Below are 25482 nucleotides of genomic sequence, written 5' to 3' on the forward strand. Positions count from 1 at the left end.
GCGAATACATAGAAAGAAGGATCCTTTATTGTATGATTATATGATAGCGGAACATACACTGGTAGCAGTTATTTCTGTAAAATATCTGGGAGTATGCGTGCGGAACGATTTGAAGTGGAATGATCATATAAAATTAATTGTTGGTAAGGCGGGTACCAGGTTGAGATTCATTGGGAGAGTCCTTAGAAAACGTAGTCCATCAACAAAGGAGGTGGCTTACAAAACACTCGTTCGACCTATACTTGAGTATTGCTCAGCAGTGTGGGATCCGTACCAGATCGGGTTGACGGAGGAGATAGAGAAGATCCAAAGAAGAGCGGCGCTTTTCGTCACAGGGTTATTTGGTAACCGTGATAGCGTTACGGAGATGTTTAACAAACTCAAGTGGCGGACTCTGCAAGAGTGGCGCTCTGCATCGCGGTGTAGCTTGCTCGCCAGGTTTCGAGAGGGTGCGTTTCTGGATGAGGTATCGAATATATTGCTTCCCCCTACTTATATCTCCCGAGGAGATCACGAACGTAAAATAAGAGAGATTAGAGCGCGCACATAGGCTTTCAGACAGTCGTTCTTCCCGCAAACCATACGCGACTGGAACAGGAAAGGGAGGTAATGACAGTGGCACGTAAAGTGCCCTCCGCCACACACCGTTGGGAGGGCTTGCGGAGTATAAATGTAGATATAGATGTAGACAAACATTTATTACAAAGTCACAAAAAGATAATTGTAGAATAAACATTTTACAAAAATCTGCTGAAGCCAAGCACCAGTAAAAATGAGTGCGGTGCTTCTCGTGTTCATGTGCTGCCGCGTAGTTCGGTTAGGGTGCTGAAGAGCCCTTTGCAGTGTGTCTTAAATGCCGTCACCTTGTTTGGAGGACGAGGCTATCAGCCGCGACCCCGTGCTGGTGCTGCTGACGCTGGCCATCTGGTCGTGGAGCCTGCTGCAGTTCACCGTGGTGCTCACCGCCACCAAGTCGCGCAAGTCCCGGCTCGCCACCACCGTCACCGCCGCCCCAGCCTCTCCGGATCTCAGGCAAGCACTTACACTGTGAGAGGAAACCCTCAGAGTAGTCGCTAGTCTGCGTAAATGATAACTCTTGTTTTTGTCGTAAATTGTAGATATCGGTAATTTGCGGTTAGGAGAAGTTAATGAATGTCCACTAAGGAAGTAATTTTGCAGAAATAGCAGAAATGTTCAAGGAACTTAGAGCATACAATATGTAAGCAACTTAGATTGGTAACTTCCTTTGAGATACAATGGCAAAAATTTTGTTCCAAAAATGAAGTATTGTAGTCGCAATTTCAGCAAAGATGTCATCAGAAGTAATCCGCTTATTATTTCTTTTCTCCTTGAATATAAAAATAAAGGCAGACATTGTAGATTTAAAACATGTTTCTAAAATTCAGTAATACGCCCCAGTACCTCCATCCATATATGTGAACAGGGCATTTACCAGGCATACACGTTAAGAGCGCTCTATCACTTTTAATAAATGTTATTTAGTTTTTGAGCCCTCAGCCATCTGACTGGTTTGATCCGCCCCGCCATGGACACCTTTGCTGCGCTAACCTCTTCATCTTAGCGTAGCACTTGCACCCTATGACCTCAGTTATTTTTGGATTTATTCATATTTCTGTTTGGTTGTGTCAGTCAGTTGCAACGGACACATAGGCTAAGATCAATGAAGGTACTAGTTCCACACTGTGTGCTTTGCTGTACAGAAGCTGTTCGTGCCTTTCGGCACGTTATTGTGTGAATCATTACGGTTAATCTCGAGATGTGTGGTTCGAGAATGGGCTTGTCAGCCCTAAACTGGTAACTACTACAGTTGTATTTTATATCAATGCAACTGAGACGGATGAAATAAAAATTTATTCAATTTCTTCAGTACTGAACACTTATGGACCTATGATACCGTAGCAGCATGCCTCGAGTAAGCAAGGATTGTTTTATTTGTTTTGATTCATGCTACCATCCCTGAAAGTTGCCTACCCTACAGTCTTAGCAACAACAGTACTGGCCTATGTAGTCCACCGTGAGAAGTATCAGAATACTTTTCGCTTATCATATTAGACTCGGTTGTTTCTGGATCAGGGTCCCTTACCTCAAATCGAAACGTATACCCTTTTGCATGGTCCATGAAAATTTGTATCATCACGGAATCACCCTGTCTATTAGAATAGGCGAAGGCAAATAAAAGAAATAGACGCGGGAAATGAGACGCGGTGCAACAACTTTTCCTACCACAGCCCACGCCTCCATCGACCACCTTAAAGTCAACAAATGACAGCTTGCTTTTGCCTTTGATTTTTCCATGTCGTAAAGGCTTTAGCCATTGTTACGTCATTAACTGATGTTCAGCTAAGGCAAATTGTACAAAACCGCTGTGCTTTCGATAACGATCAATACACTGGTACACTGAAACGGCGTGCTTTCAGAGGAGGCCTATAATACTGAAAGCACCAAATACAAAAAACTTTAAGCACCAGTAGGCATTTTCCCGTCATTTTATTATAACAAATTGTACCATAAACTACGGGCGTGGCACAGATGCTCAGTTGTTAGGTGCTTTAAAACAGTATTCGCTCATAAAAAGTAAGTTACAATATAAAAACCATCAAATATGGTCTTCAATTGTAAACGACAGAATCCAATACGGCGTCTCCCAAGTCCTAATTGCGACGCAAAAGCGATCTTGCATTAATTGCCCAATTTGCCCTCCATTAGACAAATATCTGAGTAGTGATTGTGCCTTTCACGCTTGAAAATGCTCTGGAACGTGAAATTACACGTTATAAAGTGAAACGTCCCCTTAGAACATTATGTATGACTGTGCTTAAACTGACACACAATATTTTTTAGCGCAACGCAATCTGACTTTCAGAAATCCCTACAAAGGAATGGCCCTGACTAACATTAACCTGTACCTTTCACAAATCACTTACCTCACCAAAAATCTCCGTTACTCGAACTACTGCAATACAGCGAGCGCCACTACTGCCAGCTAAATGAAAGATTCAAACTACAGAAGGCACTAACTACTGATAGGCATAGTTAGCAAATGAAAGATTTTAATAGAGAACAAACAATGTATTTACCTTAATAATTATAATATATATAGCAGTTCATAACATCCATTCTGTACTCAAAAATCCGCCATCTCATTTCCCACATCCACCACTGCTGGCGGCTCACCTCCAACTGCGCAACGCTACGCGCTGTTCACATCCAGCTGCCGCTGCCCAACACTACAATGGCAGACAACAATGCAAACTAGCCACAGACTGCACACAGCACAGCCAGTGATTTTCATACAGAGCGCTACGTAACGTTGCCAATAAGAAAACATAAACAGCCTACTTACAAAAGTCACAAAACTAGAACTGCTCCTCGTCAAGGTTTACTTTCGCGTTTTGTGTGAGGACGGTGTAAGGTTTGTTTCTCGGGAACAGAGCGAAGCAGTGTACTCGTAACACACTGGACTCACATAAGGGAGTTTTGCGTTTCAGTTATCCATCTGACGATCTGTGTTCAACTTCACTAGTTGCTACATGGTCGCAGACTAAAACAGTGATCCAGAAAGAGTAGAATGAATTTATTTTATTCTCGCCAATAATCAAAAAATTTTTGGTCTTTAGACTATTGAACATGTGCGACTACGCTTTCCTCATTTTGTTGACGAGGTCACTATGGCTTTATTATATTAGGACATGATATAAAACAAATCTGAAAATGGTCGTTGCTGACCGAAACTGATAGTCTAGGAACAAAACGTTTTGTGATCATTGGCAGAACTAAAGGAATTCGTTCTACGAGGGTTGGAACATAATAGTGGCAACTATTTATTTACAGCTCGTACAAAATATGTGTTCCAAAGTTTTACAGGTCTTCAAACTAGTCACCAGTATTGTGTATAACCCGTTGCCAGCGGTGTGCAAGGCGTAGGCTACTCTTAGCAGTGCCAGTTGTGTTGACAGTTCGAGCGGCGCGATCTATTCCCCAACGAATTTGTAGCAGTTCTGAAGCGAATACTGTGAAGCGTTTCCTTCAGCTTAGAAACTGAGTTGAACTCGAGAAGGCTTAAATCAGGGAAGTGCAGTAGGCGGTATAGTACTTGGCAGCCACATCAGTCAAACAAATCAGTAACAGCTTTCTCTGTACGTGTTTGAGCATTGTCCTGCAAAATGATGGTCAGGCCCTGCAGAAAGTGTCATCACTTCTGTCTCTAAGCTGGTCGTAGGTTGTGTTCCAAAAATGAACAGCATAGAGATAGGACCTGACCATCATTTTGCAGGACAATGCTCAAGCACGTAGAGTGAAAGCTGTTACTGATTTGTTCGTCTGATGGGGCTGCTAAGTGCTATACCACCTACTGCACTCCCCTGACTTAAGCCCTCGTAAGTTTAACACGATTTCTAAACTGAAGGAAACACTTCACGGCATTCGCTTCAGAACTGCTACAAATTCGTTGGGCAATAGACCGCGCCGCTCTGTCAACACAACTGGCTCCGCTACGAGTATAATACGACTTCCACATCACTGGCAACGGGCTATACACAATGCTGGTGACTACATCGGAGGTCAGTAAAACTTTTAAACACGTACTGTTTTGTACGAGCTGTAAATAAATAGTTGCCACTATTAAAGTTCCAACCCTCGTAGGTTGAACTTTCCGGTGGTTTCCCAAGGAGTTTTAGCCAAGTGAGAGATCAAAAGAACGCAGCCGATTTCCTTTCCCAGCGCAATCTAGTGATTCCGCCGGTGAAGGGACGTCAAACTCTAAACTTTTTTAAATTTATTATTTTTTCCGACTGCTCGCCAGGGGCGGCTGCTGCTCGGTGGACGTGTGGGGCATCGCGCTCAACATGCTGCTGCAGGACGCTCCCTTCCTCGTCTTCCGGCTGCTGCTCATCCTGCACTACCGCATCATCTCCTACATGAACGTCTTCTTCACCTGCAAGAACACGCTCGTCATCCTCCTGCAGCTCTACCGCCTTTACGTTGTACGCGCCGAAGCGGCCGCCGCTGCCAAGGCAAGTATCCCTCCGCAAGGCGGAAAGCTCCTGGCTTCCCATCCGGGTAACATTATTTACTTACTAGCTATGTACCTTGTGCTGGCTTCCACCTCCGCTCACTCAAATATATGAAATACAACTTTACCAGAATGAAGTGTGTAAGTGTCCCAAATCGGTTTTGGGAGCAGCGCAACAGATGTGGACCGATATAAGATTAGAAAATGTAAATTGCATATCGCGATTTGATAATCAATGTGTGCTGTATGATTTATTAAAATAAGTACCTGGTCGTACTATAAGCTAGAAAATCTGAAAAATAGAACTCGTAACCCAATAAATATTGAGATAAACGTGTGATCTGGTGGATTAATAAACATACAACACGTTGCTTCCTCAAAATCGGTTCCCCATGTTAGATACCATTCGTAACTACAGACCACCATTGCTACTTTCTAATGGACAGAGCAAGAAAGGCAAAAGCGAACAGCCAGGCTTCTCCTAGCTGCTGTCTAAAAAATTTGAAGGCCGAGCATTATTTTGTCACACAAGCATATACACTCGAAATCTCTTACTGTTAACCAACAGACAGGATTTGCTGTCCATTTCTTCCTCCCGCCTCTCTCTGCCTAGCTCTTCCTCGTCCCCCTCTCCCCCCACCTTTCTTTCCTGTGTCATCTCCTTCTCTCCCCTCCCTCTCTATCCATCTACTCCTGCCCCCCCCCCCCCTGTCTAGTCCATCTCCTCCCCTCCCCTTCTCCTCGTTATCAAACTCACCCCAATAAAAGCTGGTGGTTCTTACTGCCTAACTAACATGTGTACCAAATTTCGCTGAAATCGTTCAGAGGCTGAGAACGAGCTTTTTACCTGTGTCTTTGTCCATATAAGCACATATATATTTCAAGTGTATGCTCTTTGAGAAAATCTATACAACCGGCATTTGAGGCTGACTGCAGAGCGATTCTACCACCGCCAACGTACATTTCGAGTGAAGACCATGAAGATAAGAGAAGGTTCGTATGGAAGCATATACACTGTCGTTATTCCCTTGCTCTATTTGCGAATGGAACTGAAAAGGAAATGACCAGTAGTAGCACAGGGTTCCCTCCACCATACACTATATGGTGGTCTGTGAAATACGTATATAGAGGCAGATACAGATATATTGAACGTATTTCACACGTATCTGTCCACATATTTCACATGCATCTCTCACAAATTTCGCCCTCCAGTTTCATTTTAACGCAGCTCACTGTCTGACGTATCTTTTTAACAATGGGTTGTACAATCTAATTTTATAGGTACGTCTCATGGTACATGTGACTACAATGGCGAAAAGTGTTATGAATAATGTTAGTAGCAATGAAATAATAAATTTATACGTCTTGCATGATGCGGTCGTTTTTCTCGCATCTCATTGTTTAAAACGCCATATCTTCTGAACTATGAGTCGTGTAATGATACAATGTTGCTGGTGCATTCAGAGGTATGTGTGAATACTCTCTGCAAAACTGGTGCGAGTGCAGATTCTAGTAAAGAAGTAATGAATCAACACTGGAATACAGATAGTAATAAAGAAGTAATTAATTAAAACGACGTGCTTCACGCAGCAGTTTTACTGCATGTACTGCTAAAATGCAGTAAACGATGAACTTTATTTACTTTCATGTTTTTGTGGGGGTTTTCAGCGAGAAAAATTTTCGTAAAGGTTTGTAATTATGTGGAAAGCTTGCTGGATGACTAAAGTATAACTATTCACGAGTCATGGGCTACACGGCTTTTTCACAAGCACCAGGGACGTAGATAAATTTTTCTTCCGAGTGGGTTTCAGTTCTGTTAAAGTAACAGATGTTCGTCCAGGTCAGTATACCAAGGTATTATCAGCTGAACTCTCATAACTTGTTTCGACGTTTATAACTGGAACACAAATTGTATCTACTGAAAATTCGGATACAGATGAATGGAGATGAAGGCAGTGCGGTAGAAAAATAGCAATTCTTATTGATGTTGATGTAATAGCTCCGCAAATCTCTAGCACTTAACGCCTACAGAATGCATGTTATGGGACAGTCCATTTCAAATGCTTTCTTTCGCAGCATAGTTACCCATATATTGTGTAATGTTTCAAATTGGTAAGCATCGCTTAAGTTACTTCTGTCAACAAACAAAGAAACGTCACTTTTTACAGCAGGAGTTGGAAATGGAGAAGCATTAACACAATAGCACTTATCTTCTACATCTACATCTACATCTATACTCCGCGAGCCACCTTACGGTGTGTGGCGGAGGGTACTTATTGTACCACTATCTGATCCCCCCTTCCCTGTTCCATTCACGAATTGTGCGTGGGAAGAACGACTGCTTGTAAGTCTCCGTATTTGCTCTAATTTCTCGGATCTTTTCGTTGTGATCATTACGCGAGATATATGTGGGCGGTAGTAATATGTTGCCCATCTCTTCCCGGAATGTGCTCTCTCGTAATTTCGATAATAAACCTCTCCGTATTGCGTAACGCCTTTCTTGAAGTGTCCGCCACTGGAGCTTGTTCAGCATCTCCGTAACGCTCTCGCGCTGACTAAATGTCCCCATGACGAATCGCGCTGCTTTTCGCTGGATCATGTCTATCTCTTCTATTAATCCAACCTGGTAAGGGTCCCATACTGATGAGCAATACTCAAGAATCGGACGAACAAGCGTTTTGTAAGCTACTTCTTTCGTCGATGAGTCACATTTTCTTAGAATTCTTCCTATGAATCTCAACCTGGCGCCTGCTTTTCCCACTATTTGTTTTATGTGATCATTCCACTTCAGATCGCTCCGGATAGTAACTCCTAAGTATTTTACGGTCGTTACCGCTTCCAATGATTTACCACCTATGGCATAATCGTACTGGAATGGATTTCTGCCCCTATGTATGCGCATTATATTACATTTATCTACGTTTAGGGAAAGCTGCCAGCTGTCGCACCATGCATTAATCCTCTGCAGGTCTTCCTGGAGTACGTACGAGTCTTCTGATGTTGCTACTTTCTTGTAGACAACCGTGTCATCTGCAAATAGCCTCACGGAGCTACCGATGTTGTCAACTAAGTCATTTATGTATATTGTAAACAATAAAGGTCCTATCACGCTTCCTTGCGGTACTCCCGAAATTACCTCTACATCTGCAGATTTTGAACCGTTAAGAATGACATGTTGTGTTCTTTCTTCTAGGAAATCCTGAATCCAATCACAAACCTGGTCCGATATTCCGTAAGCTCGTATTTTTTTCATTAAACGTAAGTGCGGAACCGTATCAAATGCCTTCCTGAAGTCCAGGAATACGGCATCAATCTGCTCGCCAGTGTCTACGGCACTGTGAATTTCTTGGGCAAATAGGGCGAGCTGAGTTTCACATGATCTCTGTTTGCGGAATCCATGTTGGTTATGATGAAGGAGATTTGTATTATCTAAGAACGTCATAATACGAGAACACAAAACATGTTCCATTATTCTACAACAGATTGACGTAAGCGAAATAGGCCTATAATTATTCGCATCTGATTTATGACCCTTCTTGAAAATGGGAACGACCTGCGCTTTCTTCCAGTCGCTAGGTACTTTACGTTCTTCCAGCGATCTACGATAAATTGCTGATAGAAAGGGGGCAAGTTCTTTAGCATAATCACTGTAGAATCTTAAGGGTATCTCGTCTGGTCCGGATGCTTTTCCGCTACTAAGTGATAGCAGTTGTTTTTCAATTCCGATATCGTTTATTTCAATATTTTCCATTTTGGCGTCCGTGCGACGGCTGAAGTCGGGGACCGTGTTACGATTTTCCGCAGTGAAACAGTTTCGGAACACTGAATTCAGTATTTCTGCCTTTCTTCGGTCGTCCTCTGTTTCGGTGCCATCGTGGTCAACGAGTGACTGAATAGGGGATTTAGATCCGCTTACCGATTTTACATATGACCAAAACTTTTTAGGGTTCTTGTTTAGATTGTTTGCCAATGTTTTATGTTCGAATTCGTTGAATGCTTCTCTCATTGCTCTCTTTACGCTCTTTTTCGCTTCGTTCAGCTTTTCCTTATCAGCTATGATTCGACTACTCTTAAACCTATGATGAAGCTTTCTTTGTTTCCGTAGTACCTTTCGTACATGATTGTTATACCACGGTGGATCTTTCCCCTCGCTTTGGACCTTAGTCGGTACGAACTTATCTAAGGCGTACTGGACGATGTTTCTGAATTTTTTCCATTTTTGTTCCACATCCTCTTCCTCAGAAATGAACGTTTGATGGTGGTCACTCAGATATTCTGCGATTTGTGCCCTATCACTCTTGTTAAGCAAATATATTTTCCTTCCTTTCTTGGCATTTCTTATTACACTTGTAGTCATTGATGCAACCACTGACTTATGATCTTCTGAACTGACTACATCATACTGACAACAAAAAGTGAAACCAGAACTATTGTCCAGTGGTTTTAACATCTTCACCACTGTCTTTAAGGCATGCATTGCGTGATCCCAAGTTACCTACTGTACCATGAAAAAATAATTTCTGCTTGTGAAGTTTATTTTTCAGTTGTCTGCTCCATGATAGTTCCAAAAAAGAGTCAATGAAACTGTGAAATATTCGGTATTGAAATGTGGTGGCACTATTGGGTTAAAATAATCATAAATTCTGCGTGTTAAGGTGAAAATGAAGTAATTCTAAGTAAGGAAAGTACCTAGAACATTAATTTTCTAATGTGTAATCTGAAGGTGAGAAATTATATGGAATGAAATGTTTAAAAATTCCACAGACTGACTTTGGTAATCCTCCAGAACATGGGTTTCCAGACTTTTTGCCACTGTGTACCACATGGCATTTTTATAAATTTGGGTGTAACACTATAGTTGTTCAGTTCATAGTGAACCCTGGGGTGGGGGGAAGGGTGGTGCAACAGACAGAACGACGACTGCCGCAGAGTGAGGAACGATATGGGAGTAATAATTTTCACCACCTTGCTAAGTGCTGACAACATTCGAGCGGTTTTTGCGTTGCGGCGATCAACTGCTGTGTGTGGTGGAAATGTGACACACACAAGTAACAAGGTTTAGTGGAAGCACTTTTTTACAGACTACTTCATGTTTACATGTGGTACTCTTATTTGTGGAAAATAACACAAATTAAATCAAGCTGGTTGTGATACAAATATCCAATGAATAAGAGAGGATTAACATTAAAAATTTATATATCACTTTAATAGCACAAATAATGTAGACAGCTGTGCGTGACACTAATAAACTGAATATCGAGTGTAATAAATTAGGGTAAAAATACAAAACAATATCACATCAAACTTCGACGCTAAATTACACTTCAGAATCAGTAATTAGTTTCCAAATTTAGATTCTGATGAAAGACGATTTACATGTTTACATGTTTTAGTTTGAAGTATGTTGCCGAAGTATGTTGCCGAAGTATGTTGCCGAAGTATGTTGCCGAAGTATGTTGCCGAAGTATGTTGCCGAAGTATGTTGCCGAAGTATGTTGCCGAAGTATGTTGCCGAAGTATGTTGCCGAAGTATGTTGCCGAAGTATGTTGCCGAAGTATGTTGCCGAAGTATGTTGCCGAAGTATGTTGCCGAAGTATGTTGCCATTCATTTTTAATCAGAGCTTGAAATTCAGACTCGATCGAGCTAAACTTCACTCTCAAGTTTTCTTCAGCACTAACGCAGTTTCTGTATTTATTTTTAATGTTCGACAAGTCAGAAAACCCATTTTCACACATGTAGATGCAAAAAGTAGGATTGGTTGTTTCAAAAGTATTGTGTTTTTGTTCCCACTCTGAGAGGAAGCATCTGTCGCAAGGTATTTAGATGGAAGTTTCTTTCGTGATTACTTCTTCTGGTAAGTTTCCTGAAAATGGATTACTTATCAAATCATATTTTATCGAATCTTCGGGAAAGTCTTTTTTGTAACTTTCTTGAAGGGCTTCTAAATATGGAATAATGTCTCGAAATAAATATTCCATGGGAGCTAGTTCATTGTCTTTCATAAGTGATGTAAAGGAAGTAATAAGAAAAAGTTATCGTTCAGCAATTGTGAACTAAAAAGTCAACTTTCTGTTGACAGCTGGCAGCAACAGAGACTCACCAGTTGTGTAAGTTTTTCCTTAGTTTGAAATTCTAAAACAAGCCAGTAGGAAGTTTTTATTAACTTGTTAGCATCAATGTTTATGAAATTTGGCATGCATTTGGAGTACTTTTCTTTTTACAAAACCGAACTTCCTTTTCTGAAAAAAAATGTCGTGAGTTCTACAAACTAACACAGAGTCCTTAGAAATGTGATCACGTGTTAGTAAAAAAAGGCTTCTTGCTTTAATTTGAAGGCTTCTCTAAGCATACAATCAATGGGGGGAATTGAGTTCTCTCTGGTTTCTGTACTGGCCTTCACTGTGACACCATATTGTAAGTAGCTTTCATCATATTTGCGGTTAGGCGTTGTTTTAGATTTTTTAAAATGCTTCCTTGGAGGTAGAAAGAGCTTTACAAATCGCTTCGTGGTTAACTTAAACATAGTGACGTACAAGCCACGCAATCTAGTTGAGCTTTCTTCATATCAGGATATCTTTCAGCGTAACACCCAACAAAGCGACAATAACAATAAACCGTTCAATGCATAATGACTCCTGCAGCACCACAAATTGGTACACCCCAGACGTTGGCAGCAGTTGCAAAGCCGCACGAAAACTTCGGTATAACCACCGACAAAATTCGATCGAAATATCACCAGCTTCAAAACAAGATGAATCATTCCCGACCACGGCAGCGAAGACTAACGTACAGAGGTTTTGAATTTAATTGCATGGCTAGGGCCCCCGGTCGGGCAGGCCGTTCGCCGGGTGCCGGTCTTTCGATTTGACGCCACTTCGGCGACCTGCCGTCGATGAAGATGATGATATGATGATAGGATGATGATGATGATGATGATGATGATGATGATGATGATGATGATGATGGCAGCAGCACAAAACCCTGTTCCTGGGAGGAGAAAATTCCCCGACCCAGCCAGGAATCGAACCCGGGCTCAGAGGATTGACAATACGTCACCGTTACCATTCAGCTACCGGGGGCGGATACGTAGAGGTGTGGGGAGGCCACAATCCGACCTTTCTGTGTTCAGCGTACATTCCAATACAAACATTCTGAGGTAAATCCATTACTTGAACATAATGCAGATGCTACTTTTCTCAGATTCCTATCCTACCATCGAATCAAGTAACGTAAGTGAATAATTTTATTTATATCGTTTTCTTGCAAGAAGACCACCTGAAATGCCCTTGCGTACCGACAGTGTTGCGCGTACCACCGTCTGGGAACTCCTACTGCAGAAGATAAGACCCTTAAAAGCACGTCACTACAATATTTTATTCATTACAAGATAACTATTAACGTTGAAGGTATCACTGTGGTAGTCAGTAGATATTTTTCATTGTCTGATTAGCTCCGTCGGGTAAATCGAAGAGTGTGACTGGAGTGTGGCGAATTGTTTCTATGACTTTCACCTCTATTTTTGGCTTTAAATGAAAAAGTATGATTGACGTGCCAGTGTACACATGTAACTCGCTGTTTTTTTAAATTAAAATAAAAAAATTCCCTAAAGAAGGGAAAGTAGTGGACATGTAACATACCATTCTCATTTCCTTCACACTCGTGTAATGGCGATCCAAGCAGCATATGTAAATGTTTTCATCAAGTAACATTGCAACTTCTTACTTTGTACCCTAAGGGAAATTGCATTCGCATAATGCGTGATCATGCCACAAAGCTCATCGAACTTTTCTTAAGGCAATGTCCCCTAGTACAGCAAAGAATTCGACAGAATTTGGAAGTTTTCGTGTCACTGCCAGCGTGCTTGCTGATCCACACGAGCTGACACTAACCGTAAGTGACACTGCAATAGCACTGCACTCCCTGATCTTGAGCTTTTTCATCAGTTTGGTTTTATTTCATATTCGTAGATACAAATAAGTTCCAGGTGTGAACATGAACATAGGCCTATATAGCTTCCACGAAACCTTGTTACTCCCTAGCATCACATCCTTTACAGCAAGCGCTAGATCGCAATGCGAGCTGTAAGGGTCAACACTGTGGGAGATTTCCCCCATAATATTCCACTGAACAAGCTGTACTACTATTGGCTTGTGGCCGAAAAACAGGGCTGCCGTGCTATGTTCACGCGATTTCGCCGTATTCAACAGTTTTCAGTTTCCTTCACCATATCAATTATGCAGTTTTCTATATGAACAAAATTTGCAAACACTTTCGAAATGGCGTATTTTAAGACATAATTTGCAGATGTGGCGTATCAAGGAAACATCGGCATCCCTTTAGAAATATTACCAAAATGAAATTGAATCAAAAACAAAATTATGTATTTAGGTATACCAAAAGGGTGGCTTCTCTATGACTTACCCCTTCCCCCATACAGCAGATCTTGTGGGCATGATAATTATTACATTCCTGTGAATGAGTGAGTTTTTTTCCGTTCGTTAACCAACATAATTCTAGACTCATCACTAGAACACACATAAAGTTACATTTCCATTCTTAATGTTGTTCCGAAATGGATCTTCCTGAGCGTTATCCTTACCTTTAACGCATTTAAAAGGCCGCTAGAAACAGACTATTTATGGTTTATTTACGTGGTAACCCCCTAAACTTTGTATTGTGTGGATGATACAAGTCCGCAGCTCGTGGTAGTGCGGTAGCGTTCTCGCTTCCCACGCCCGGGTTCGATTCCCGGCGGGATCAGGGATTTTCATCAGTTTGGTTTTATTTCATATTCGTAGATACAAATAAGTTCCAGGTGTGAACATGAACATAGGCCTATATAGCTTCCACGAAACCTTGTTACTCCCTAGCATCACATCCTTTACAGCAAGCGCTAGATCGCAATGCGAGCTGTAAGGGTCAACACTGTGGGAGATTTCCCCCATAATATTCCACTGAACAAGCTGTACTACTATTGGCTTGTGGCCGAAAAACAGGGCTGCCGTGCTATGTTCACGCGATTTCGCCGTATTCAACAGTTTTCAGTTTCCTTCACCATATCAATTATGCAGTTTTCTATATGAACAAAATTTGCAAACACTTTCGAAATGGCGTATTTTAAGACATAATTTGCAGATGTGGCGTATCAAGGAAACATCGGCATCCCTTTAGAAATATTACCAAAATGAAATTGAATCAAAAACAAAATTATGTATTTAGGTATACCAAAAGGGTGGCTTCTCTATGACTTACCCCTTCCCCCATACAGCAGATCTTGTGGGCATGATAATTATTACATTCCTGTGAATGAGTGAGTTTTTTTCCGTTCGTTAACCAACATAATTCTAGACTCATCACTAGAACACACATAAAGTTACATTTCCATTCTTAATGTTGTTCCGAAATGGATCTTCCTGAGCGTTATCCTTACCTTTAACGCATTTAAAAGGCCGCTAGAAACAGACTATTTATGGTTTATTTACGTGGTAACCCCCTAAACTTTGTATTGTGTGGATGATACAAGTCCGCAGCTCGTGGTAGTGCGGTAGCGTTCTCGCTTCCCACGCCCGGGTTCGATTCCCGGCGGGATCAGGGATTTTCTCTGCCTCGTGATGACTGGGTGTTGTGTGATGTCCTTAGGTTAGTTAGGTTTAAGTAGTTCTAAGTTCTAGGGGACTGATGACCATAGATGTTAAGTCCCATAGTGCTCAGAGCCATTTGAACCATTTTGGACGATACAAAAGCTGAGTTATTGTCATTTAGGGTTAGCATGAGGAAATTAGCTCGATTATTAATAACATTTCACTATTCCAAAATAAAAATAAAAAGAAAAACTTACCATGAAATATGACCACAAGTGAACTGGCCAAACAGTCTGTCACATTAAGTACTGCAACTCCCTTCTTGCTATAAGTGGGACGAAATGCTTTGAAAGTTGCACAGACTATACTCGTATTTCTTGTTTAACCCTCAAGCCTATCTGTGATTGGTCAGTGACTCAAGGACACAGCCATCGTGTATTGTTATACCATTGGAAAAGTTCCAGCTTCCGCATTAGGTATATGCAAGAGCGTTCACAGAAATTTTTTCGGGGATGGGAAGAGGGGAGAGGGGCGCAAGACGACAGAATGTCTATTTTTATATAAATGAGATTGTCAGTTTCGAAACATGGCAGGCATAAGAGCTAAATTCAATAGGTGGTACAAGAACTTTATATCACAGAGAACTGACGGTTATCCACTCAGTAGATGAGTAAAACCTATGTATCCCAGTTGTCAGGGGGGGGGGGGGTGGTTGGAGGGGTAGGCAAGTGCCCCCTATTTCCCTACTGCACTCCTTGCAGACACCAATGGGTATACTGATGTTAAATCACTACAAATTAAACCGTGAAACGCTCTAAGGTATTAAAAGCTCTCAAGTTTTTGGTAATCACTATCATGTTTAAACCACTTTTATTTTACGGTTTTGTGATCTCAGACGCCATAGGTACACTCCGTAGATGTCGAGCGAAGTCGATACAAGTTGTCGGCGCTAAATTAAGTTCCGATCTCAGAGGAGAATGAAGTGCAGAGAAAGCGGGAAGGAGAATTTTCTCCTTGCTTTGAGGAGGGACGTACGAGGTGGGATGTCACCTGTCTGCCATACAATGATGCCATTTCAGGCATGCACGGCCGGAGATAATCAGAGGCTGTAGTATAAATTACACACGGAAATATCAAGGTTATGTAAAAGCGTATCATAGAATTGTTCATATTCAAACACACTCATTATGTTACTTATTTTTCAGGTTACACACATGAATTCGCCACGCCACTAGAGTACTACCACTGTTTGATGACTAAAGTTGGCAGCAATCAAAAGACAGTCGCCACGAAGTGTACTGAGAAGTAGGCAGCCGAACCTCAACTCAGCAGTTCAGCGTAATAGATATTGTGGCACTTCTCACTGCTGCCAAACTTTGAAATCTAATCAAGTAGTGGTCAAAAAGCTATATTTAATCTCATACGTATTTTGGTCACTGATGGGATCGAGTACACAATTAAAGCTCCCCCCCCCCCCCCGGCCCCTCCTCAGCGTAAGTTAAGGCCTTAAGATGGTGGATTGAGTCACCTAAACTGGTTGCTATATAATAAACATCGAAAGGACGAATGCAGGTGTTTCATTTTATTGCGTGAATGAACATCAAAGTCCCACAAACCTGCAATAAGAAGGATGGACATACTCAGTAGAACTGTCAGCAGGAAATCCCGGAAATGTACGCTACTCTGATAATGCGTCACTCCTGTTGCACAATGGTCTTAGCGTAAGAAGACACCCTCCCGGAGGACATCACCACATCAGAGGCAACTTCAGTTCCGGACGGGAGGGTTTGCCTCAATCGCGCTGACGGCTATGTTGGCGGTAGCATAGCTATTGGCAGGGTCACCCAAGCAGGCAGGTCTCCACGGAGAGGCCTGACGAAGAGTGTCCCACAACTTAAGAAAGTGTTGGCTGTGTTTTTCTCAGGGAGCCCCACCGGGAATGATAGGTACGGGTACAGTGACCCCAGGTTTCCTAAGTTGGAGATTGGCCATCGCCGTGCGGCAATGGAAAGTTGTGTGTTTCGGAGAACATGGGCCTTGGCTTCATCGGCTGGACTCTGAGGGAGGTACAACCCTCCATAAAAACCTTCAACATCAAGGAATGCTACGTGGTGATGAGATGAATGGCTGTTCAGGTAGAATAGTATCTAGCGGACAACCTCTGGGGACCTGTCGCCCCCTAGTTGTATAAGGCTTGCTCGGGATGCTGGGCTCTGCCTGGGTCGATATTTGTTTTCCTAGTGGCTTGTGGGATCCCTGTGAAGCAACTTAAATTATAATCTCCTCCTGATGAGGAAGAGATCTCAGAACTACACTAACTAGGCATTTGTTTGCCGTAACACTCATATTATCAAGAGAGCGGAGAGAACGCTTGAGAAGGTCTCCGCTTCCTACATTCACAATGCTTGGGTTGTATTGCTGGGTCCTCAAAGTGTTAAACGTCTTCGTAATGGCTCACTTCTTGTTACCATGTCAAACCAAGTAACTAAGCTTCTGGAATGCAAAGCATTGGGTGACTACCCTTTGATGGCTGAGTTAAGTAGCACTCTGAACATCTGCAAATGCGTGGTTACCTACTCCAATATAATTTTATGGGCCCTGCAGAGTTGCTTGAATGAAAAATAAGGATGTCACAGAAGCGCAGAACTATGAGGAAAGTCAACGCTACATTTGAAAAATCTACAACATTTATTCTGACGTTTAACACTCTGGAATTACTTGAAATTTTTCTTGCAGGTTATATAAGTCTTAAGGTTCGACTGTCTGTTCCCCTCCAAATGCGGTGATTCAAAATTCAAATTCGTCATATGGCTATGGCATGTAGCGGGAGGGCTGTGTGTGGAAATTTTGGAGACTCAGCTCACGAAGCAGGCGATTCTTGGAGACTTCCTTCAAATTGCGTAAACTTCTCTGGGTATCAGGAGGAAAGAAAAATTTAGGGGCTGAAAGTTACGCATGCATATCCTATGACGAAGCTAAAAAAAGCTGTTAAAGCTATGCAACCTCCAGTGGTCGCTGCTTCTTTTGCTTCGACCCTTAAGACGCTAGTGGCAAAGTGTGATCCCTCCACACCAACCCAGAACACTGATTGGAGTTAAAGTACATACACTTGTCAATGAACTGGGGGGGGAAGAGGTATACTTAAAACCGAAATTTTTAAGAAGTCGTTGGTGGCGGACTTGAAACGTCAGCCACATACCACTGCACACGACGAGAAGCCCACTAATCTGTCCTGTCAGCCAATGTGAGCAAGTCCTCCCATAAATAAGGAAAAACTTCACACAAAATTCATACCAAATCGAAGAAAGTCGCAGCTAAGACTTCGGATCGGTGACACCTCTAGCTTGTTAAACCACTGCTGCATGCTCCCAGTCAAAAGGTTACCGTTGCTGTTTTTGTGATGGGCACATGACCATCTGGACTGTAGTCATTGAGTACTGCGAGTAAATTTTTAAAAAAGTTCAATGATGCTAAACCAGAGTGCACATTAGCGTATTTCACGAAAATGAGTAGACAAAAAATGACACAAATAAAAACGTTTGTTGGGTTATAGCTTGTTCAAGAACAGCAATCCCTAACAGTCTTGGAAAGAGATGCTCTGGCTTACTTCGCGTAATCAGAGATGAATTTTAGAACATTCAAAATGGCTCTGACCACTATGGAACTTAACATCTGAAGTCATCAGTCCCCTAGAACTTGAACTACTTAAACCTAACTAACCTAAGGACATCACACACATCCATGCCCGAGGCAGGATTCGAACCTGCGACCGTAGCAGTCACGCGGTTCCGGACTGAAGCGCCTAGAACCCCTCGGCCACCACGGCCGGCTTTAGAACATTCAGTAAATTTTTTTTTCATTCTGTTACATCCTGCATGACAAAGTAGGAATATGGAAGATTCATGAAGAATGCCGTCGTAGGCATACTGCACATCGGGCGTTTTCTTTCAGAGACACATTTCGCTTGTTCGGAGTGAAGTAAAAATTACGTGAAGTATGAATTCAATAAATGTTCTGTATTACTCCTATCCTTGACAAGATGAAAGAAACGATGTCGTGAAAATGACTAAGGACTGCTTGAGGTGTACAGACGTAAGTGTAGATCGCATCATGATAGCGAAGCTACGCTTCGCTTTAGTCGCTTCGATGTTCTCATCTTTTATCGCAGCTCCAGTATAAACGTGCCCTTATTTGTTGAACCACCTTCGTAGAAGCGTGTTCAGCACTCGGCCCTTTCATCCTCACCGTGTGTCCTCAGGCAGCCCGTCGGGCGCGCTTGAGGGCTGCGCTAGCCAGGAAGGTCCTGCGAGAGGATGGAGAGTCGGCCTCCAGCGACGAGTCGACAGCCTCGAGCAGCAGCAGCAGCAGCGGGGGTGGCAGTGACGTGGAAGCGGGGGGCGTGGCCCCGTCTGTCTGTGCCGGGCGCCGCAGCAGCCAAGTCGCAGTCGTAGACGCCGCAAGTGGCTCGGCTACCGTTTGCACCGGCCGGCGCACCAGGGCCCCCTCCAGGTAAGACCGCCATAGAAACTCGTTGCCCTCCATAGGGGGATGAGCAGGGTTTACCAGAAGAAAAGGTAACATTTTCAGGAGGCGGCTATTTCAACCTATTGTACAATGAAGAGCCAAAGAAACTGGTGCCCCCACGAGCAAGCACAAGTGGAGCAAGACGACGTGGCTTGGACTCTACTACTGTCTGCAGCAGTGCTAGAGGGAACGTATTCCATGAATCCTGCAGAACTGTCTATAAATCCGTAAGAATTCGAGGGGGTGGAGATCTCTTCTGCAAGTTGCAAGGAATCCCAGATAAGCTCAATAATGTTCATGTCTGGGGAGTTTGGTGGCCAGCGGAAGGGTTTAAACTCAGAAGAGTGTTCCTGGAGCCACTCTGCAGCAATTCTGGACGTGTGGGGTGTCGCATTGTCTTGCTGGAATTGCATACGCGATGGTCATGAATGGATGCAGGTGATCAGACAGGATGCTTATTTGCGAGTCACCTGTCAGAGTCGTATATAGACTTGTCAGGGATCCCACATCCCTCCAATTCCACACGCTCCACACCATTACAGAGCCCCACCAACTTGAACAGTCCCCCGCTGACATGCAGGGTCCATGGATTCATGAGGTTGTCTCCATACCCGTACACATCCATTCGCTCGATACAATTTCAAACGAGACTCGTCCGACCAGGCCACATGATTCCAGTCCTCAACAGTCCGATGTCCGACCCAAATGAGGCATAAAGCTTTGTGTCGTGTTGTCATCAAGTCGATGATGTTTCGTTGAATAGTTCACACGCTAACCTTGTTGATGGCCCAGCATTGAAATCTGCAGCACTTTGTGGAAGGGTTGCACTTCTGTCACGTTGAACGATTCTCTTCAAGTCGTCATTGGTCCCGTTCATGAAGGATCTTTTTCCGGGTGCAGCGATCTCTGAGATTTGACGTTTTACCGGATTCCTGATATTCACGAAACACTCGCGAAATGGTCGTATGCGAAAATCCCAACTTCATCTCTACATCGGAGATGCTGAGTCCCATCGCTCGTGCGCTGACAATAACACCACGTTCAGACTCACTTAAATTTTGATAACCTGCCTCTATAGCAGTAATAGCCGATCTAACAACTGCGCCAGGCACTTGTTGTCTTATATAGACGTTGCCGACTGCAGCGCCGTATTTTGCCTGTTTACACATCGCTGCATTTGAATACGCCTGCCTATACCAGTTTCTTTGGTGTTTCAGCGTAAAATGGAAGACTGCGCAGTCCTAATATTATGGTATACGGATGATTTTTACTTTTAGACCATCTAATTACAACTCAGTGTAACACAGGTATTGTGCCACATGTTTCGTCTTTAATTTTTTGCAAGGCATCTTTATTGACATGGACCATAGTTATTACAAAAACAAGTTCAAAAGCTGGTAATAACATGCGAGCATTAGTAATAACATTCGACAACTGGCAACACTGGTCAAAACGTAATATCAAAACAAGTTCCTAGTGCCGTGACGCCTGAAAACTAAAATTTTCAAGAGGCAATTGTAAGAAGATCAGCGCTAAGAAAGGGACAAAACCCATGTGGAACATCACCCACGAAACTTGTAAGCAGAACTTATTACTACGTCTTAGAAATGCTAATTGTCAGAATTATTTGTAACCTACATATACAATATTCTAACGAAAACTAAATAGCAAAAAATATGTACATACACTCCTGGAAATTGAAATAAGAACACCGTGAATTCATTGTCCCAGGAAGGGGAAACTTTATTGACACATTCCTGGGGTCAGATACATCACATGATCACACTGACAGAACCATAGGCACATAGACACAGGCAACAGAGCATGCACAATGTCGGCACTAGTACAGTGTATATCCATCCTTTCGCAGTAATGCAGGCTGCTATTCTCCCATGGAGACGATCGTAGAGATGCTGGATGTAGTCCTGTGGAACGGCTTGCCATGCCATTTCCACCTGGCGCCTCAGTTGGACCAGCGTTCGTGCTGGACGTGCAGACCGCGTGAGACGACGCTTCATCCAGTCCCAAACATGCTCAATGGGGGACAGATCCGGAGATCTTGCTGGCCAGGGTAGTTGACTTACACCTCCTAGAGCACGTTGGGTGGCACGGGATACATGCGGACGTGCATTGTCCTGTTGGAACAGCAAGTTCCCTTGCCGGTCTAGGAATGGTAGGACGATGGGTTCGATGACGGTTTGGATGTACCGTGCACTATTCAGTGTCCCCTCGACGATCACCAGTGGTGTACGGCCAGTGTAGGAGATCGCTCCCCACACCATGATGCCGGGTGTTGGCCCTGTGTGCCTCGGTCGTATGCAGTCCTGATTGTGGCGCTCACCTGCACGGCGCCAAACACGCATACGACCATCATTGGCACCAAGGCAGAAGCGACTCTCATCGCTGAAGACGACACGTCTCCATTCGTCCCTCCATTCACGCCTGTCGCGACACCACTGGAGGCGGGCTGCACAATGTTGGGGCGTGAGCGGAAGACGGCCTAACGGTGTGCGGGACCGTAGCCCAGCTTCATGGAGACGGTTGCGAATGGTCCTCGCCGATACCCCAGGAGCAACAGTGTCCCTAATTTGCTGGGAAGTGGCGGTGCGGTCCCCTACGGCACTGCGTAGGATCCTACGGTCTTGGCGTGCATCCGTGCGTCGCTGCGGTCCGGTCCCAGGTCGACGGGCACGTGCACCTTCCGCCGACCACTGGCGACAACATCGATGTACTGTGGAGACCTCACGCCCCACGTGTTGAGCAATTCGGCGGTACGTCCACCCGACCTCCCGCATGCCCACTATACGCCCTCGCTCAAAGTCCGTCAACTGCACATACGGCTCACGTCCACGCTGTCGCGGCATGCTACCAGTGTTAAAGACTGCGATGGAGCTCCGTATGCCACGGCAAACTGGCTGACACTGACGGCGGCGGTGCACAAATGCTGCGCAGCTAGCGCCATTCGACGGCCAACACCGCGGTTCCTGGTGTGTCCACTGTGCCGTGCGTGTGATCATTGCTTGTACAGCCCTCTCGCAGTGTCCGGAGCAAGTATGGTGGGTCTGACACACCGGTGTCAATGTGTTCTTTTTTCCATTTCCAGGAGTGTATTCCAGGACACTGGAGATGCTTTGCAAAAAATAAAAGCGAAACGCGTATGGCATAAAAACTGTTTGATTCAGTTGTAATTTAACTGTCACAAGGCGAAAATTATGCGTGTAACGTAATATTATAAGCAGTTGATGACGAAAGGACTACAAGAATTGAAGATGCACTGTCGTAATCTTGATCTGACGGATTTTCCCCATTCGCATCACTTGCCAGCTATCCTCTTCATTTCAGCATAACTGCTGCGTCCCACATCAACGATCTGCCTTGTACAGGAAGATACTGATAGATGGGATAAATTGCAGGGCACGTACCCTGAGAGGGAAAGCAGCAAAGGAGACCATATGGACTTCCGGCAGAAAACGCCTTCCAAGGAAGGTACACTCACTTGAATCTGGAGATAAAATATCTTTGACAGTGACCTATATATCAGCACAAGGCAGATGGCCCAGCAGCAACGGTTAAGCCAGACAACTACTTGAAAAACTCTCCATGACAACAGCCACTATCCCCAAAGACTGCAGGCCAGTTACCTGCGGACTTCGCGTCGGAAGTTTAGTCTGGTTCGGCCCACAGGACCACCACGGTGCTGGGATTTCTGTCGTCCACCCTATTCACAGATGAGGCTACCTTTATGGGTGACGGTATCGACTATGTTCGCCTAAGGAGCATCCACTTGGTATACGTACAGCGAAATTTCAGCACCGGTTCAGCTTCATTGTGTGGGTGGGGATTATTGACGACTGCCTCGTGAGACCCGGCATCCTTCCTCAACGCCTCACAGGCGAGACATACCTACATTTCCTATGGGTGGCCCTGCCTTTCCTCCTGGAAGTAATGCGTTTGGTGATACGAAGAATGATCTTTCAGCTCACTGCCCTCTTGAGTGTGGAACTAAAACACTAGTACAGTACTGATGTGCTTACCAACACAACCACAAGGATAGCGTACCAATGTGGACAAGAAAGGAGGCATGAAGGGCGCCAAAAACAGTATTAACAATCATCCATTTATTGCACCATTACACACGCACATCATGATATGAGACATTATAATTGCCATACTCAAATCTATTATGACATCTCGCTTCCCACGCCCGGGTTCCCGGGTTCGATTCCCGGCGGGGTCAGGGATTTTCTCTGCCTCGTGATGACTGGGTGTTGTGTGAAGTCCTTAGGTTAGTTAGGTTTAAGTAGTTCTAAGTTCTAGGGGACTGATGACCATAGATGTTAAGTCCCATAGTGCTCAGCTCCATTTGAACCATTTATATTATGACAAACAATATGTATCACGAAGGGCACACACAATGGAGTTTAAGAAATTACAATGGCACATCAACTCCGCTATGACAGTGTGCATAATGAAGGCCGCACAATTTTACCAATGTAAGAATTTAAAATAATACTAGCATAAAATTAACTAAAATGTCTTGAAGGAAATGTTTGAGAAGAACACGACGGGGCCGCAAGGGAGGAGTCAACACAATACTTCACTCACGTGCACCAAAACAAACAACGCACACGTAAGGCACGCAACTACTCTCTCCGTTGCGGTTTCGCGCGGTGCACCCAAGTAATAGCTACCTGAAACATTTTAATACTTGGAACAGTACACCAGTGATCAGCAAATAAAAAAAACAATAACATGACATAAAAATACAATAACTTAAGAAAATCATTTGATGTGACTAAGAGCTTAAGGAATTTCGGTAATTAACAATTACGAAACAGGTAAAGGGGCATGTGCCACTATTAAATCTTCCGTAATTACACTACTAAATTTCTCAGTACCCAAGTTGCAATTAACGCAACAAGAATTAAATCATTTAAGTGATAATGTTACTTTAAAATAATAATATCATTTCATACAGCAGAAGAATAAGAATGGCCCGATCAGTACTCCCCAGTGAAGCAGTTCACACAAATGGTACTCCAAGGCTCCGAGCACACAGCCCCATACAAAATGCAACACAACCACAGCGACCCGGCGTACTACCAGAACCATCAGGCAGTAAACCAAAATCGTACTAAGCCAAAACAAGGACCGACTTTTAAAATAACGAGACCTAGCCCGGGCCGGACAACAGACCAAATGCCGGGAAATCCATAAGCAACCTCAGCCAACTTAATACCAAAACAACCATTTATGAACAATACGCAAAACACAAGACCTCTCAGTCCAAAGGCTTCCGTTTAGTCGCGAAGGTGGCTCCGACCCTCCTGCTGAGGTGCCAAGCGTCGTACGGAGTGCCGAATCAAGCTTAACCTTCGTTAACGGAAAACGGAAGTACCACAAGACAAAATAAATTCCAATCTAACTGCGCAAGGCAAACTCTAAGGAGTGCCACTCGAAGACTATGGACATGAAGATCAAACATAAAGCACCCACACTAACGTACCGCTGAACGACGCACTTCCATCACCAGCATCTAGTAGAGTACGGAGAGCAGCGTACCCCATCGATATACATCCATGGGACGGCAAACTATGATAGCCATCCCAGCGACGGAGAGACAGGAGGACGAAATGACATCCCGCCGCACATAGAAGGTATTTCAAACTCGGGCTCGACAAACTAAGAGATTTTGCTCGCCTTGCGAATCAAGTTAAACGGCACACCACGCCGTTGTCCACACTATTCACCGTAAAATCACGGTCCGGTCTTCCCATCGGGTCCCACTCGGCGTCCAGACGCAAACGACCCCAGCCGAGCCGAACTGTCTCCTCGCCAAGGCCTTCCTTCCTCACAAGCCTCCAGCTAAGCCCCGGCCAGCGATCACACACGGAAACAACCGCCTAACGCCAAAGCGCCGTCCGAGTGAAAACTCAGCACTAAGGTCGATACGGACTTGGAAATAAGCGAGCACCGTAACAATGTGTGCTTTCAATCATTGAAACCTACACTGTCAAAGAACTTACTTGGTTCTTACCCTCTCAGGAACGTTTTCCTGTTATTTGTTCCCGTTTAGCAAAAACCTCCTGCACAGTCATAATTGGGGTTGCCTCTGCGATTCTTTCTTTCCACCATACCTTCAATTGTTTGCAGCAACAAATCATGTCGTAATGTGTTCGTTATTAGCCACTAGGTTTTTGCCTGCAGCTTCTCCTGCATACGCATATGTCGAGTAGATGTGTTCCTTGCCAATTTTTAATTTCTTGTCAGTAGTTTTCCTTGTGCTCCAAAAGTGCAACTTTACAGACAGTGACGTGTGTACCAAGTTTGGTTGAACTCAACT

General features: G+C 43.8%; 1 protein-coding gene across 1 annotated transcript in view; it reads left to right on the plus strand.

The window, feature by feature from the left end:
* Positions 1-25482, plus strand: part of LOC126092801 (transmembrane protein 26) — a 102998-nt gene that overhangs the window by 37614 nt on the left and 39902 nt on the right. The window contains exons 4-6 of the mRNA XM_049908529.1: positions 875-1032; positions 4823-5033; positions 18874-19124. Of these exons, the coding sequence (XP_049764486.1) occupies positions 875-1032; positions 4823-5033; positions 18874-19124 (620 nt within the window). The remainder of the gene's footprint in view (positions 1-874; positions 1033-4822; positions 5034-18873; positions 19125-25482) is intronic.

The sequence above is a fragment of the Schistocerca cancellata genome, chromosome 7 (genome assembly GCF_023864275.1).
Source record: "Schistocerca cancellata isolate TAMUIC-IGC-003103 chromosome 7, iqSchCanc2.1, whole genome shotgun sequence".
Classification (NCBI taxonomy): domain Eukaryota; kingdom Metazoa; phylum Arthropoda; class Insecta; order Orthoptera; family Acrididae; genus Schistocerca; species Schistocerca cancellata.